The following is a 16,663-nucleotide window of genomic DNA, read 5'->3' on the forward strand; positions in this document are numbered from 1 at the left end:
TTTTTTCAGAGGAAGGGGCAAAGAATTAGGCACCTTTGTCTCTTTTCCATTAAAAATGTGTGTGAATACTAATCGATATGGAGAATTGCTACAGGTTAAAGTGCAGGTGGATGCATATTTGCTTTTGAGAGAGGGAGTGTTAGCACTTTCACTTGAGACAAGGTGTGGAGGTTTACTGGCAGTTGAGTATGTAAAAAAACTGTAATGATGAAGATATAATTAACTGGTCTTTGTGAGAATGAAGTTTGGGCAGGGGGCAAAGTGGCTCTTGGGCTTTTAAATTCAAGATATAAAGGCTTGATCATTTGTTACGTAAACACTGAGGATGTTTCTCAAGACTTCTGTATTGTTACTGTACTGCAGTTTTGGCCACTGAGGAGTACTGTACTGAGTTTTGGCCACTCTAATTTTTGCTCTGAAAATTGAAATGTCCTGTGTATCTGCACACATGTAAGGCGTAGGACTTGAAATTTTGAAATAGTATTTTAGAGATACACAGAGAAAGTAAGACTGGATGAAATTGTTAGGTTTACATAAAACATCTTAGTAAACTTAAGAATTAGAATGAGCTCTATTAGAACAGTGTAGTGAACTAGTGAATTAGAACTTGACAGTGATGGAATTAGTGGGAATACGGACAGACCCTGAATAGTCACAGAGTTAATATCACATAAATTACACAATCAAAACGAAAGGAAATTTTTCAAGTTTTACTAAATAAGGTAATTTCCCTCAGTTTAAAATCTCCTCTTTACTTGGATGTGCCCTTCCCCTGTGTAAGTTGAACAGTCAGCAGTCTGTAGAAGAAAATTATATCCTTGACTTGATAACCATATTGCTTCTTGGCAAGAAAAATGTCATAGATTTAAAATTAATATTTTTCTGCCTGTTACCAGCAGAGTCCATATGCTAAATAGAATTAAAGTGATGCCAAGAGATATACATACCCTTTGGACCTTGGTGGATACTGTTCCTGTTTTATTTAAAGAAATTCCCTTTAAATTAATGATGATTTATTACTCGCCCTGGTTATGTGCTGTTCCTTTTCCCTTAGTGGGTTGCTTCTTAGTTCTATAGAGATTAAAGATTATTTTTGCTTATTTTTTTTTCCCTCATCTGCAACGTAGTATAACTTTGCAGACTTCCTCAATTTGAGTTCTTTAGAACTTAAAATTATTTCTACTTATTTTTTTAGAATAAGTTGTGTCTTGGTCTTCTGTAAAGACACTAGAATTGAGTAGCCTGACTCAACAATAAGCCATGATTCTTTTTTTTTTAACTACTGCTGGTTAGTAGCTGGATTTCTCATTTTTAATATCCTTGGGTTTGTTATTTGATACCTGCCTGTCCCCTAGCCTGTGTCAGATAGAAATGATGATAGTTTGCCTTGTAAAACATTTTGAGACTGTTGTGTGGAGCCTGAATATACGTCTTTATATCAGTTTTGTAGTAGACCACTGGACTGGCAGTTGAAGAAGAAAATTTTGAGACTTGTGGAATTTTGAACTTTGTTTCCTTTTGTTTCAATTCATTGTTGCAACTCTTACTGAAATTACACAGGACAATTTTTGCCATCTGTTTTCAGAGTTCAGTCATGCATATTTGTTCTCTGGAGCCTTAGTAGTTATGCAGAAGCTAACTAAAATAGTTCTTACTGTGATAACATTTTAAGTTATGTTCATTGCTTTTCTACAGGTGAACATCCATTAAAAAGAAAAAGTTGTATTTTAAGAAAACCTTCAAATATTCTAGTAAAGACAGTAGTTAATATGTTATTCTGCTGATCTTTAAAGTTTCTTCTGTGAAAATCTGCTCACTTTTTTTTTTCTTAAAAGAAATTGTTTTATCCATTATAGCTATAAGTAAAGTACAGAGGTAAAATTGCTCAATATGAGTATTGGATAGAAATGATCCATTGGCCACAGAATTTTTCACTGTATTCACCTGGATTAATATCATAGAATCATGGAACAAGTACCAAGTAATCTTCAACTCGAAGTGCTTTAAAGTAACTGAGAAAATAACTATTATCTGTGATTTATTTATTTGTCTTTCAGTTGGAACAAAGGACATCCACTCTACTGCCACATAAAACCATAGGAATGTTTAAATACTTGCAAAATACTGTCTCAGTTGACTTTCCTTGTATTCATTAGGAAGGGAAACAGCTGTTCTAGGTGACAAACAGACTTGTTACAATATTATTAAACTGATACAATGCTTTTTTTCCAGAGTGGTAATTAGTGTTTAGTCAGTTGTTTAGTCAGTTCAGATATTTTTGATGTGCAAGTGTTTCTTCATGATTCCACTTGAAAATTTAAGTTTTATATGTATAAATCTGACCCATCAAAATGAAGGAAGCCTACAACTCTCAGGCTTTATGTGAGTATACAGTAGAACGTCACTGGTGGTTTTAATGGTTGGGATTTTTTGTTTTGTTTTGTTGCAGTCGAAATCAGCTTTCTTCTTTGCCAGCTTGCCTGTGTGGTCTTCCTCTAAAAGTCTTAATTGCAAGTAACAATAAGCTAGGTTCCCTTCCAGAAGAGATAGGTCAGCTAAAACAGTTAATGGAACTGGTATGTTACTGATCTTTTTTTATTTGTTTTATTTTTACCTTTTTTTTTTAATTATTTAACTAGAAATTTGCATTGCAAATATCTTCGAACAAATGCCTAATATTATAATGCTGGTTAAAAACTTAACTTTTGACCTTCTCAAGTGTGTTGGGTAGTAACACAATAAGAGTTTCCATGTTCTTCAGGACCCTTCTGAACAGCATCGTTGGCCTTGGTTCATTGAAAACAGCTTCTAACTTCATCATCTTTACTCAGTGCCTGCACTGGCTCCCTGTTTTGCTGTATGGAGTAGTTCAGAGTTCTGACCTCAGGCTCTGCAAAGCTGTATCCCCCTCTGTAGCACACTCCCCTTCTGCTTCCGTTCTTTGTTACCACATGGCATTCCACTAGTGATACTGGTCTTATCAGTCTATTTTCATTCTATTTCACTATTTTTTTTTTCATGCAACCCTCCTTTCCTGGGACACCCACCTAAACAGATTTACAAAATGATTATGTTCCTCTTGTTTTTGAAGCTGTCCATGTGACTACTGTTTCTGCAAGCAGTAGTTCTGTCATATATTGCCTAATAAATGGGAATGTGAAAAGGCAACAATTATTCGGTACCTTCACTTAAAATCAATTTAATTGCACATGTTTTTTTTAAGTTTGTATATGGAAAATGTTTATAAGAATACTTCCTTTTCTTGCCCTTTATCTTCCTCTTTTGTGTACTGTAGGCTGAGACTCTGAATTCTGTGCGGCATGTGCGTTATCTTCTGGTTATTTCTGTTCACCTTGACCTCTTTAAGAAGCAAATTGACAAATAAACTACTTTTTTCACTGATAATTTATGCACAGTAAAACAATAAGATTTGAACTTTTTCTCAGCTGCTGTTGTCTCTGTTGACAGCGTTCATCTTGCACATCTTTTCTGTATCTGAAAGTGCCTGTGTATCATATTTTTATAGTATTAGTTTCTCGGCTAAATTATGTTATAGAAATTGAAGTCACCTTGCTTTAGGCTCCAGCCCTGCTACTGGTTCTTCATTTGTGGACTTAAGTGGCAATTGTGGGGCTTTTTTTCCTTCTAGTATCCTTTTTGTACATCATCCTGCATTATCAGGCTTCTATTATTTTTTACAACTGATCTGACTGTTGGTGGGGGTTTTGGGGTAGTTACCTTTTTTCTTTCTATGTTATACCTGAGCTAAAGACTACCAACTTCATTTTGTTTTGTTTTGGAAGCATTATTAATTTATCTAATCAAACAATTTAATTTTTGTGTGTGATGGGATTAATTAGATTACTAAAATTGTTTTGATTTAATTAACCTTCAATAAAAATATGTTAAGGTATACCATTGTTTCTGTTTACTTAAAATAGATTCAGAAAAAGATTATGGCTCTGGTCTTCATATATATGAAGTTGAACAGTATTAAACACATCTCAATATAGGGGATAGGTTGACTTCATATATAATACCTCTTGATTGCCTCTAGGTTAAATGTAGCCAAGCTTAGTGGTTGGGGGTCTCATGTGAAATAATTGAAAGACTTGGCCTGACTGTCTGGTCAAAATCATTCATTTTATTTATATTAACTGAGATCTGTGATAATATTTTCAGTAAAGAGCTGCTGAAGTGCCCTCATATCTAATTTCTCCTCCAATATCAAGTCAGAACCTTTGCAGCAAAATGAACTAGCATTGCTGATGCTGGAAGTGTTTCATTTGTTAGTAAGAGTTTGTACATAGCTTAATAGTAGCCCTTATCCTTATTTTAGAATTTTGAAAAGTTAAAAACTAGAGGCTTGAAAATCAATCTGGATTATACTCAAAGGAGATAGTTTGTTTTGTTTTATTGAGCGGTTTTTAATTTTTTTTTTAATGAATCCTTTTTAAATTAATTTCTGGAATAGTGGATTTTCATATTTCTTTCCAGTTACAGTATGGTTTCCATGTTACTCTGTCATGAAGAATACAAGAATTCTTGCTCTAAAAATATTTCAAGTGAGAGGCTATAGCAACATGCCACTTTGGTAGTCTAGAAGAATTATGGAAGCTGAAGAAGGTTTGAGGCTAGTTCTTTGTGATTAGAAGGCGGAGGGGGGAGAAGTGAATGACAAGTTATTCTTAAATTGGGCGCAGTTCTGTTCAGTTGACCTGGCTGATTACTTTGATGCCACCTTAAGTGTTTGCTACATTTCCAGTGAAATGAATTGCATTATTTAGCTGGAAATGACTGGACTGTGATGTATGCAAATAGTGCTGGGATTGAGAGCCACTGTCTGTATTGGCATATATAATACAGATGAGAAGGTGGTCATTGTTCTAAAACAAGTGAAAAGATAAAATTAATTCTTAAGTCATGCTGCAGTTGTTGCTCAAAACATTCAGCTCTGTGAGAGCAATGCCAGCCTAAATAGCATGTGGCCTCCAAGCGACATCGCAGCCCAGCCCTCTGGCAGGGCACGCTGTTGTTGTGGGACACAGGCAGTGCAGGAGCTAAGCTTGCCCATGGGATCAATCCCGAGAGGTGACAGATGGCACCTGTGGCTGCATTTGCCACGTTCTTGTATTACTAGGACTTTGCCAAGCACCCTCAGGTTTTCAGTGTTTTGCAGCTTTTCACAGGCTGCGTGCAGTGAAATCTGTCTGTGTGTAGCAAATGGATTATTTTTTCTTGTTATTTAGCTTCTTAAAACAAATTTTACCTCTGTAGTCACTTCTAATTGACACAAGCATAGGTTGCTGCAAATTGGATCAAATCTTTCCAACTAACTTTCTTGCCTCCCTCCTCCAAAATGGAGTAGGTGGTTCTTTTTCTTTAACATATATAAATCTCTGTGTCACAAGTATAACTTAGATAGCACATGCAGTGAATTTTTAGGTATTCTTTTAAATTTTAGTGTTCAGATATCAGGAAGAAATTCTTCCCAGAGAGGGTGGTGAGGCACTGGAACAGGTTGCCCAGAGAAGCTGTGGATGCCCCATCCCTGGAAGTGTTCAAGGCCAGGCTGGATGAGGCTTTGAGCAACCTGGTCTAGTGGAAGGTGTCCCTGCCCATGGCAGGGGGGTTGGAACTAGATGGTCTTTCAGGTCCCTTCCAATCCAAACCATTCTGTGATTCTATGACAGCTATTTTACAAGCATCAAAATAACATATAAATTATTCTCTCTGCAGGATATATTCAAACTATAATGTTAAATTTAAACAGGCCTTACACTGATCTTGAATTGTGTCTGTGTTGTCATGACAGGACGAAATATAATTAGTGCAACAAGTCAGACCTTCAGCAAAAACGAGCCCCCAAAACTTGAGTAGGTGTTTGGATTTCAGTTGTCCATGAAACGAAGTTCCAAACTGCATGGATATCTAGGATTTTTAAAAAAAATTATTAGCCTGAAAACCATAGGCATTTGACTTGGATAGCGTTGCTTCCGTTACTGCCAAGGTAATGGGAAAGATGAACACTGTCTCTGTCACATACACACTCACGTAATTTTATAATAGTCAAGTTCATAACTAGAAATAATGGTATGCATCCTTGTTTTCCACAGCTGTTCAATCAAAACAATTTAAAAAAAAATTGGATTGCAGTATTTAGTAGGATAAAGGATACTACTGCCTTTAGAGATCTTTTGAATGCTGACATGCTGTCATAACAGATCAGTCTTACTGAGGATGTTTTGAAAGGTTGTAAGTGGACTTTGTTTTTGAGGCTACACACTGCCAGGTTTTTGGGTTTTTGACAAACACACACCTCCTTCCTTTAAAATTCTGCCTTTCCCTGACTTGTCCTGGTGTGTGTTACACATGGGCTAGAATTTCTCTGCCACAAGGTGACTTTAAAATCTAAATTCTGTGCTCTAAAAGTTGTGTATCTAATTATGAACTTGTTTAAAGTCTGTAGATTAAAAAGAGGACAGTAAAGCTTTAAAAATAAATGATCTGGGAATAGTGCAATTAACCGTACTTTGTGGCAACTTGGGCAAAAGATGCACTCATTAACTGGGATTTTTAATTTCCTTGTTGAAAAGCTAGAATTACTTCCCGACTCAGTTTTGACAAGGGAAGGAAGCTTTGGCAGCAGTGGGATTCTGTTGCGAGAAGGAACTTGTCTGATACAGCAAGTAGCGTTGCCAGGTCACATTTTGCTTTTACTATCATTTTTGTTGACTAATTTTTAGATTTGAAGATAGTGTTAATGAAACACTTTTGACTGGTATTAAAGCAGCAGTCTTCAGAGAGATGACTTGGAAATCTGACTGACTTTTAGGAATTTTGTAGTCTGAAGGTTCCTAGTTACTGTATAAATCTATCATTTGAAACAATCAGGAGATCAGGAGTGAACATCCTAAAAGTATTCCTTTGGCTCTGCAGGAAAATTCCCCACTTCGTTCTCATACAATGAAGCACTGTTTTCCTATTTTTAAGGAATGTTACCCAAATTTACAGGTTACCTGGAATGTAAGCAGAGGTTTCAATGTCCTTTTGATTTCACGTTGAATATAGATGGTTTGGCAATAAAAATGTCAGCTAGTATCTGAAAACTATCTAATTTTAGGCTGACTTAATCCAAGAAATTGATCTTTAGTACACATTCATAGTAGTTTCATGTTAGCAATAGTGTTAAAGTATAGTATTTATTACAGTAATACTACCATATATAAACTTGTTACTTGAGATTATGCTTAGTATAGACAATCAGACTTGGTTAGATTAGGCTCATAAGGAGTACCTTTTAAAACAATTATGTTGAATACCTGTAAAATACCAAGCAAGTCTTTATTATGTCCTCCTTTTTGATGTGATAATCAAACATAAGCCTTTCTTGAGCATCATTACAGGATGCTATTGCTGTTTTATGGTGGATTTTGTGGTTCTTTTGTTGCTGTTTGGTGTGTGGGTTTTTTTTTTCTGTTGGTTGGTTTATTTAACACTCTTGAGTAAATACTCCCTCTAGGACAACAGGAATCTTTTTTTTTAAAAAAAAAAAACACAACAGATTCACACAGTAGCAATTTATACTTCACCTAAACATATTTGGTAATACTGTCATGGTACTGAGTTCTTCAGATGAACAAAAGTTAAGATCAAAAAGGCAGAACATCTCAAGTAAATGGTTTTTAATGTTTCTAAAGAAATTAACTTTCAAAATCAACTTCTTCTCCAAATAAGTATTTGCCCTGGTTTTTGAGTAATGTGTAAACATTTTCTCATGTATCTAGTTTTGCATTGTATAGACAGAACATAGATAGTTGCGTGTTTTCAGGTTAATAAAATGTTGCAACAGGAATAGCAAGTTAGCTACAGTTTTACATCTGTATTATTTAATACTTAGGAAGCAGAAGTTCATTATTTATGTTACTTTTGCTTTAGGATGTCAGCTGTAATGAAATCACAGCATTGCCACAGCAGATAGGTCAGCTGAAATCTTTAAAAGAACTGAATGTCAGAAGAAATTACCTCGAAGTTTTACCCCAAGGTAAAAAAAAAAAAAAAAATCCTAATACCTTTATGGTAGCTCTTCTTATTAGAATTTTAATAGTATGTTTTATCATGTAAGTGAATATGATTAAAAAGTAGTAATTACCTTGTGTCCAAGCTTATTCTATTTGAGTTTGCAGAATATAACATTCAGTGGTGCTCTCTTGCTCGCTAAATAAGCGTGAGTTTTATAAAATGAATTATCTTTATGATTTAGGCATCTTCTAAGTTGCAGAAATACTTGCCTGTGAATGCAGTATAGGAACTGTCAGCTGAGTTGCGGGAGAAAAAAAAAGTTGAAAGGATTTATTTTAAAATTTATAATCATTTGTTTATTGATAACACTGTTCATTTCCTGGTATAGAATGAGGCAAATGTTGACTGTATTCCTGTCTGAGTTTGCATTTTCCTGTGTGCAAAAGTAGGTTTATTCAGAAAAAAATTATTACCTTATGGCAAAACTAAATAAAGTTATAACACCTTCTCTCTTTTTTGTTACATTTAGAACTAGTACAGCTCCCCTTGGTAAAGTTCGACTTTTCCTGCAATAAAGTGCTTGTGATTCCAATTTGTTTTAGAAAGATGGCACAGTTACAAGTATTACTGCTTGAGAATAATCCTTTGCAATCTCCACCAGCACAAGTAAGTGAATTGTACCTTAATATTGGGTGGACAAAAATAAATTATAGGGTATAAAATGTCACATTTCTGCAGTTGCAGACTTCTGAACTTCAGTCATCACCAACATTAGTTGTTGATATAGAAATAAGGCATTAAAAATATCATATGTTCTGTGTATGAGTTTGTGCACCAGTTGAACCAACGTGACTCTAGAAGAATTCCATTCTTTTCGATTCTCGTTTATTTTTGTCATTCCTATCTGCATCTAAAACTTCGTGTTCTAATATGTATGTAATTTTGAAAAAGAGAAGTGAGAAACTTCCTGGATACATTTTCTCTGTTAATATGAGACCAGTTCTAGAAGGTTCTACAGTGGTTTACCATTAACTTAAAAACTCTGCAGACAGTCTAGAATGAGATCCATATGAAATCAAACTCCTGAACTGTTGGCCATGCTGAGAAATCATGGTGCTTGTTGCTTAAGGACAGCAGGTTCAAACTACGTCTCTGAAAGCTACAATTGTTCTAGATCAACAGCTATTGAAATGCTTGAGAGACTTTATTGCACTGGGGAAATGCTTTTCGTAGCAGCTCCGAGGGATGAAAAACTGAACATGAGCCGGCAGTGTGCACTGGCAGCCCAGAAAGCCAACCGTATCCTGGGCTGTATCCAGAGAAGTGTGGCCAGCAGGTCGAGGGAGGTGATTCTGCCCCTGTCCTCTGCCCTGATGAGACCCCACCTGGAGTGCTGCATCCAGCTGTGGAGCCCTCAACATCAGAAGGATATTGACCAGTTGGAGCGAGTCCAGAGGAGGCCACGAAGATGATCAGAGGGCTGCAGCACCTCTCCTATGATGAAAGGCTGCAAGAATTGGGCTTGTTCAGCCTGGAGAAGAGGAGGCTCCGAGGAGACCTCATTGCAGCTTGCCAGTATCTGAAGGGGGCCTACAAGGGTCTGGGCGAGGACTTTTTACAAGGGCTTGTAGTGATAGGACAAGGGGTAATGGGTACAAATTGAAATCAGGGAGGTGTAGATTAGATATCAGGAAGAAATTCTTCCCAGAGAGGGTGGTGAGGCGCTGGCCCAGGTTGGCCAGAGAAGCTGTGGATGCCCCATCCCTGGAAGTGTTCAAGGCCAGGCTGGATGAGGCTTTGAGCAACCTGGTCTAGTGGAAGGTGTCCCTACCCATGGCAGGGGGGTTGGAACTAGATGATCTTTAAGGTCCCTTCCAACCCAAACCATTCTGTGATTCTATAACCAGTGGCGATGCCGTTACTATGCGGAAAAAATACGGAGCACGTTTCAGCAAGCACTTCAGCTAGAAGTGTGCAGTTAAAGAAAAAAATTCTAAAATACTGGTGAAATGCATCATAAAGATGCATGGACACTAGTAAAATCCATGTGACTAAGAGTATAAAGAACATGCTGAATAATTAGATGTCATTATTAACTAATTCTGAAAAATAATAATTCAATTTACAGTTAGTAATAGGCTGTTTGGTATATTTTATAATTATTTTTGAGTGAAAAGCCTTTTTTTTTTTAGTAGAATACATTCTTTTCTTGTTTTTTGTCTTCCTGTGGGTATTTATACCAGTACACACAAATAATTTATTGGGTAGTTGAAGCAGTTTTTAGTAATTAAAAAAAGAATAAAATCCATCTACATAGTATCAGTTGTGACGATGTGAGTTGGTTTTCAGGGAGCTTTACGTTGAGTTATGTCTGGAATAAAGTATTTCTTTCATTCTAGTTACAAGTCTAGCTGTTTTTTCTTGTCTAACAGATTTGTACAAAGGGTAAGGTGCATATATTCAAGTATCTGACTGTACAGGCCTGTCGGATTAAAACAGCGGACTCATTGTATCTTAATGCCATGGAACAACAGCATTTGCCACAGCCCGTGGAAGAGAGGTATGTATGAAACTCACAGAGGTTTTTCATATAATACTTGTGAACAAAGTGAAATAAGTTTATTTATATCTTTAGCTTCTAGACTTTCATTTGTTTAGATGCTGTTTAGAGTGTACCTTTTTGAAGAGAGATTCGTTTTGCTGTAATATATTTTATTTTAGTGAAACCCTTGTAAGAGTTTAGAACAAACTATTTCTAACAGTCGGTTCTGATTAAAGTTAGCATATAGGAACGATCTCATGAATGTTGAGGCCCTTTAAAGTGAAATGTGCTAATTAGGAAAGTGAAAGACAGTCTTTAATGTTTTATATCAACCACCTGGGAAATGTCGTCTTGCATTGTAGTTTAAGGACAGGAACTAGCTACAAAGCAGCTCCTTTTTATGAGACTTCCCGTAGCTAATTGGAGACCAGTTTTTAGCCAGCTCTTTCTTTGCTGCTGTGGGAGGTATAATATAACCAGTCAGAGAAAGTAGGATAATGCCTTACTTTTGGAGAAAAGTACTTAATAAAAACGAAGTGTTGATGTAAATAAAAATGTTGCTGCTAACACCCTTGGAAAAAAAGAACTGTGATGGAACTTTCCTGTCAGGCAAATAGGTAAGGTGGCAAATAGGTAACAATTTTCAAGCAAATTGTTTTCTTCCATATGTGTTTTCAGACACTGTTGTGGATTTCTGTCAGATAAATCCCAAAAGTAGGAAGAATCCAGCTTTCCCTTTGGGAAAACACCTTCTGGTTTTTCTAGGTCTTTTAGTATATAAAAAAATTAATGGGAATGTCATGTCCTGTATGACATTTTGGTCATATAGGAGCATACAGGTTAGGGTAGGGGGATGGTACAAGTAGGTACCAGTTGGTAACTAACAGCCCAATGCTCTATCACATAATACTTATTAAATTGTTTTTTTGGAGTTTAGCTTTACGCTTCTAAAGAAAAAGCATATCCAGCTTAGGATTTCCATATGCAGTTTCTACTCAAAATCCTTAGTGTTTACTGATTTACTGATTACTAATTTAAGATTGTTAGATACCCTGTTCATGTGAAGACTGATAAAGTTCTTTCTAAATTTCGGTGTCAATCTAAGTTCAGGATTAGAACTTTTAGTATTGCAAATGAGAGGATAATAAAGCGTAATAAAAAAAGTTAGGTGATGAGTGTATTGTATCTAATAGTGTACTTTCAAATGAGCAGAGGTCGTACTAGTTAATGAAACCAGAAGAGAGAGCAGTTGCCATTATTATAGTCATTGTCTTAAAAACCTAAATTTCAAAGTCTATTTTAAAGCACAAGAAGGAGGTTTCTGTGTTAATAATTACTCCAAGCCACAGGGAAATATCAGTTCATTTTTAATGCACCAATGGTTACAGTCAAATCAGTTGACTCCAGTTTGAGTTCAACTAGTTCAGTTGATTATCCCGTGGCTAAATGACTTCAGTCGGCCTCCTGTGCTACTTAGCTAGTAACTTAAGCCTTTTTTACCTAGTGTATGGAAAAAAGTAAGCTTTATAGGAGATTATTTCTGTTGTTTTCATTAATCATTAGGCTAACCAGCCATTCCATCTGGTCTGTTTTACTATCACCAGACAGCAAATATGTAGTTTGTAACCATACTAGGCTGTTTTGCCCTCTACCAAGACTGGTTGCAATTTTGCATTGATTAAAGTGAAAGCAGGACAGAATACGAATGGTAAATGCTATGATAGCTTTTTATTGTCTTTTTTTTTTTTTTTTTTTAATTCACATCTAGCATTGATGACATCTACCCAAGTAAAAAGGACTCAGATTCAGGTGTTGGTAGTGATAATGGAGATAAACGTTTGTCAGCAACAGAGGTAAGTTGCTTGAGTTTAGTGTCCAGTTCTCCTTCCATCCACACCCATATTTTCATGGAATCACAGAATGGTTTGGGTTGGAAGGGACCTTAGAGGTCATCTAGTTCCAAACCCCTGCCATGGGCAGGGACACCCTCCACTAGAAGGTGACTGTCTTTTAAGCTGGGTAACAACACAAATACATTTTTAGCCATCAGAACTCTGCAACCACATCCTCGGCAAGAGTTTCTTGGTAAGAAATAAGTAAAACAAAGATAAAAGGAGGCTGGGGTTTTGTGGGGTTTTCTTTGTTTGTTGTTTGGTTGTTTGGTTTTTTGGGTTTTTTTTGTCTGTATGCTTTCTGGAGAGGGCAGAGAGCTACTTGTTTATAAATGGTCAACAACCTACCAATAGTGAAAATTCGCTACAACTTACATAATCTGGAGAATGAGGACCAAACCAGAATCCACATGTGCTGTTTCCATTGAAGTAAATGTCCTAACAGGTTACATGCCCGATGGCTTTCACATGTTTTCTCTGACTGATGATGTTTTCCTGATGGGAATTCACAGGAGTTCAGTATGCCCAGTCCCAGTATGTTGTGTGGTGTCGTGGCTATGGGAGTTTGCTGTAGTGTAGGAACTTCAGAAACTTTGCAGATCTTAGTGTGTTTACATGCTCCGGCAGTTAGGCAGTGCCAGAAAGAAGCATTCAGAACTTCCTGAACCTCGTTGTCTGACTGAGCAAAGAGAAAGGATGGCTTTCTGAGACTAGTGTTATCCAAAGCAGTTGTAGCTGACTTTTCTAGACCTTTTTTCTGGGGTGCACTGCTCAGCCGAAACAGGGCACTAAATCTGATTGGAGTTGAACCGAGTAAATAATGATCAATAAGTAAATAATTTGCAATATAATTCAGTAACGATCTTTTAGCAATGTACAGATAATGAAATTTGTGGTCTAACCTTATGGGAAATATTCAGGTCACTTAAATAAAAGAAGGGCCTTCTTGCTGCTTAGAATAATTTTACACTGATTCTTTAGTGTTTCTTTCCTCCAACAGGAGATTCTGTTGCTTTGGAAATAAATGTATAAAGAATCACGAATCAATGTATAAAGAATCGAGCTTAGATGCTGAATTTGTAGCTACTACAGATGCAAACTGAAACCAAATCCACTTGCATCGTGATGGATCTGTTAAATACAAAAGCACTAAAAACCCCCCACAGTGGTTTCCAAGTATTTGGGCAAGTTTCTTGCTAGAATGAAATGCAGCTACTAATAGAGTTATTCTAATTTCTAGCCAGACCTCTAATGTTTTCCCTCTAGTTCTTAGAGCATGCATTCCATTCAGAGAGGCTTGCAAACTGTTTTGCCTTTCTTACACTTCCTAAAGCTGAGTTAGCTTGTTAATGAAACTGTTACTCTGGAATTTCCTCTTTGGCTATAAATAAAACCTTTAGAAAATAGATCCTTTTTCCTGTAATCAAAACGTAGCAATTGGAATGCTGCAAAAATTTGGTTTGAAGACAAGCAATGGTGAACCAATAAATTTTTATTAGCACAAAGACTTTGTATATGAGAACTATTTACTCATTCCATCCCTGCCTGACTACTGCTCTGGTAAGGAAAAAATAGATGCTGAGATCAGTAATCCCAAATGTGTTCGATAGTAAATTCACCACTCACTTTTCCTTCTGAGGCAGCCTTTAATACTTGTGTTACACATGAGGGTTGTGCAAGAGATCCTTGCATATTGCAAATACACATTCACGTACATTGTTAAGTACAATCAGAAATCTCTATATCAAACATTAGATAAACATTAAATGATCAAAGTGATGATTAAAACACATTTTGAGGGGTTTTTATAAATACAGCAGACATACAAAACCAAATTACAGCTTAGTCTGATGCCTAATGGCTTTGGAGTTTCAGCTCCTTTACAGAAAATAATGCAAGGTCATTTTGCATTTAGGTAACTTAAAACCAGTAACTGAAATGAATCACTTTTTTGATTGCTAATGTATTTTTTAGGAAGTCTGCTAATTAGCTCTGGGTCCATAAACATACAAGGGAGTACTTGATGAAATGAACAATTTACATGTTTCTGGCTAGTTGATAGCGTCATTACAGGCTCAGTTCTTCGGAGCTATAGTCATCTTGGGCATTTCAAGTGAAAGATGTTTTGTGGCGTTGCTGTAAAAGTGATTGTGGCAACTTGGGAGGCAAATTGTGCTTTAAGATAGTGCACTTGTACTTCATCTTTTAGGAACGGTGTAGCATTTCAATTCATTTTCCACCTCCCTTTGCCCTTATTTTTTCCTTAGTTAGAATTCGTTAGAACAACAGGGTACTCGTTAAGATCCAGATGGTGTCCCTGCTTCATTTACTCGTTAGAGTGACGGTTTAGTACCAGCAAGAATGTACATGAAGATTCTTTCAAAATACATCATCTGAATTCAGTGTTGGAATGATGTTAGGTATTTAAAATGAAAGTTGGACTCTTCATCTGTCTTTTTGATCCCTATATGTCTACTGTTCTCTTGTTAGCTGAATAAAAATAAAACTGTGGACAAAGAGGTGGGATACAGTATTCCGCCTGTGAAGGAGTAATACTTTTGTATTATCTCAAGCTACATTGGATAGTTTCTATTTTGTGGTGTACTAGCAGGAAGCACCTGGAAAATCAATTGCAGAAGTCTATAGGTCCAGAAAGTGAGACATAGCCTGTTAAAGAATGATTTTTATTTCCAAACTGAATGATCCATGACTTTTTTTTTTTACACCACACTCAAATATTTTCCTAATATCTATGTGTTACTGTGCTGAGAAAAAATCCTGTGTGTTTTAGTGTTCAGAATTTGCAATAATGCATATAAGAACATTTTACTGTGATATTTTCAAATGATAGTTTCAAAATTACCAAAATGTGAATCTTTGATCTACAGTAACTAAATTTAGTACTGAAATGTCACATGAAATAGAGCCTGGAAGAAAGAGAAGGAACTTCGCTGTAACCTTGGCTGTCTGAATGAATTTACTCTGTACATGTCTTTTTATAAGGCTTTATCACGTCCTGAACATCCTTTTGAATTTTGTTCTCTTTAAGCAGAAGAATACATTCAGTGAATTTATAGAGTTAACAACATGCAGTTTATTCACAAAGAACAACATTTATGGTGGTCCATATTTACAAAAGGTGTTAATTCAGGGTATTCTTGACAAATAGGAAAACCACGTGTATATTTGATACAGCTTTTTAAGAGGAAAGCGATTTGCTCTATCTCTTGCCACAAACCATACCTGCAGGATTTCCAAAAAAAAAAAAAAATGTTTCTACATGGAATATGAACGTATAAACATAGAAGGAATGGCGTAATTAGATGCTCTGGTATCCTCTCCCATATTAGTTTCCCATGCTTTACTGAGCATTCTTCTTAATATGTGTGTGTTTATCAGTCTTGGTTTAAGCTGAAACCAGTGTTTCTCTTATTTCTTAGCCATCCGATGAAGACACTGTCAGCTTTAATGTTCCAATGTCGGACATCATGGAAGAAGATCAGGTTGTAAAGGAAGATTCAGGTCACCATGCTAACTCAAGAAAAGGTTGGAATGTAAAAGAGGTGGAAGTTAAATACAGGGAAATTCTGTTGATTATTATATGTGTAAGGCTGTAAATTCAGTTTGTAAAAATGACACCCTAAGAAGCATCAGTCTTTCAGGAGTCTACAAACATCATCTTTAAATTTGTTCCATTTTATTTACTGATATTTTTCCTTGGAATTTTAGGTGTTTAATTTTGCGTGGGATAAATGCCTTATTAAATTGATTTTTCTTGATGATTTTCTAGTTGAACATCAGGTATATTCACTACACTGTGCGTTTTAATTTTTTTGTAATAAATGCCTGCATCCCCAAAGGCTTTGAGCATGCATATGCAGTCATGTTAAAAAAAAAAAAAAAAAAAGTTCTACTTAGAGCATTTTTAACTCTGCTTAATTGAGGTCCTTATAGTCATTTTCCATAGCAACTCCAACGAAGTTGTTCCACCTTGTCGCAAGAGTTAGTAAGTTCTGGTTCTGACTGAGGGGAGAAAAGTGAGAATCAGTTTAAACCTTTCTTCCCAACCGGTAATATCAATGCGTAATAACTTGTACCAAGTGATAACCCAGATTCTGAGTTAGTAATGTACAGAAGCAGAGTCCATTTCTGTAGCTGGACTTAATGCATATAAAAAGCTTTATTAATCAAAGTCGGTGTTACCTCT

General features: G+C 36.1%; 1 protein-coding gene across 1 annotated transcript in view; it reads left to right on the forward strand.

Annotated features, from left to right (window-relative positions):
* Positions 1-2,449: 2,449 nt before the first annotated feature.
* The window catches only part of LRCH1 (leucine-rich repeats and calponin homology (CH) domain containing 1), a gene marked incomplete at its 5' end in the record, with an annotated part of 51,891 nt that continues 37,677 nt past the window's right edge, over positions 2,450-16,663 (forward strand). The window contains 6 exon segments of the mRNA XM_010157910.1: positions 2,450-2,576; positions 7,939-8,044; positions 8,552-8,688; positions 10,455-10,582; positions 12,333-12,417; positions 15,897-16,002. Of these exon segments, the coding sequence (XP_010156212.1) occupies positions 2,450-2,576; positions 7,939-8,044; positions 8,552-8,688; positions 10,455-10,582; positions 12,333-12,417; positions 15,897-16,002 (689 nt within the window).

The sequence above is a fragment of the Eurypyga helias genome, unplaced genomic scaffold (genome assembly GCF_000690775.1).
Source record: "Eurypyga helias isolate BGI_N326 unplaced genomic scaffold, ASM69077v1 scaffold10478, whole genome shotgun sequence".
NCBI lineage: Eukaryota > Metazoa > Chordata > Aves > Eurypygiformes > Eurypygidae > Eurypyga > Eurypyga helias.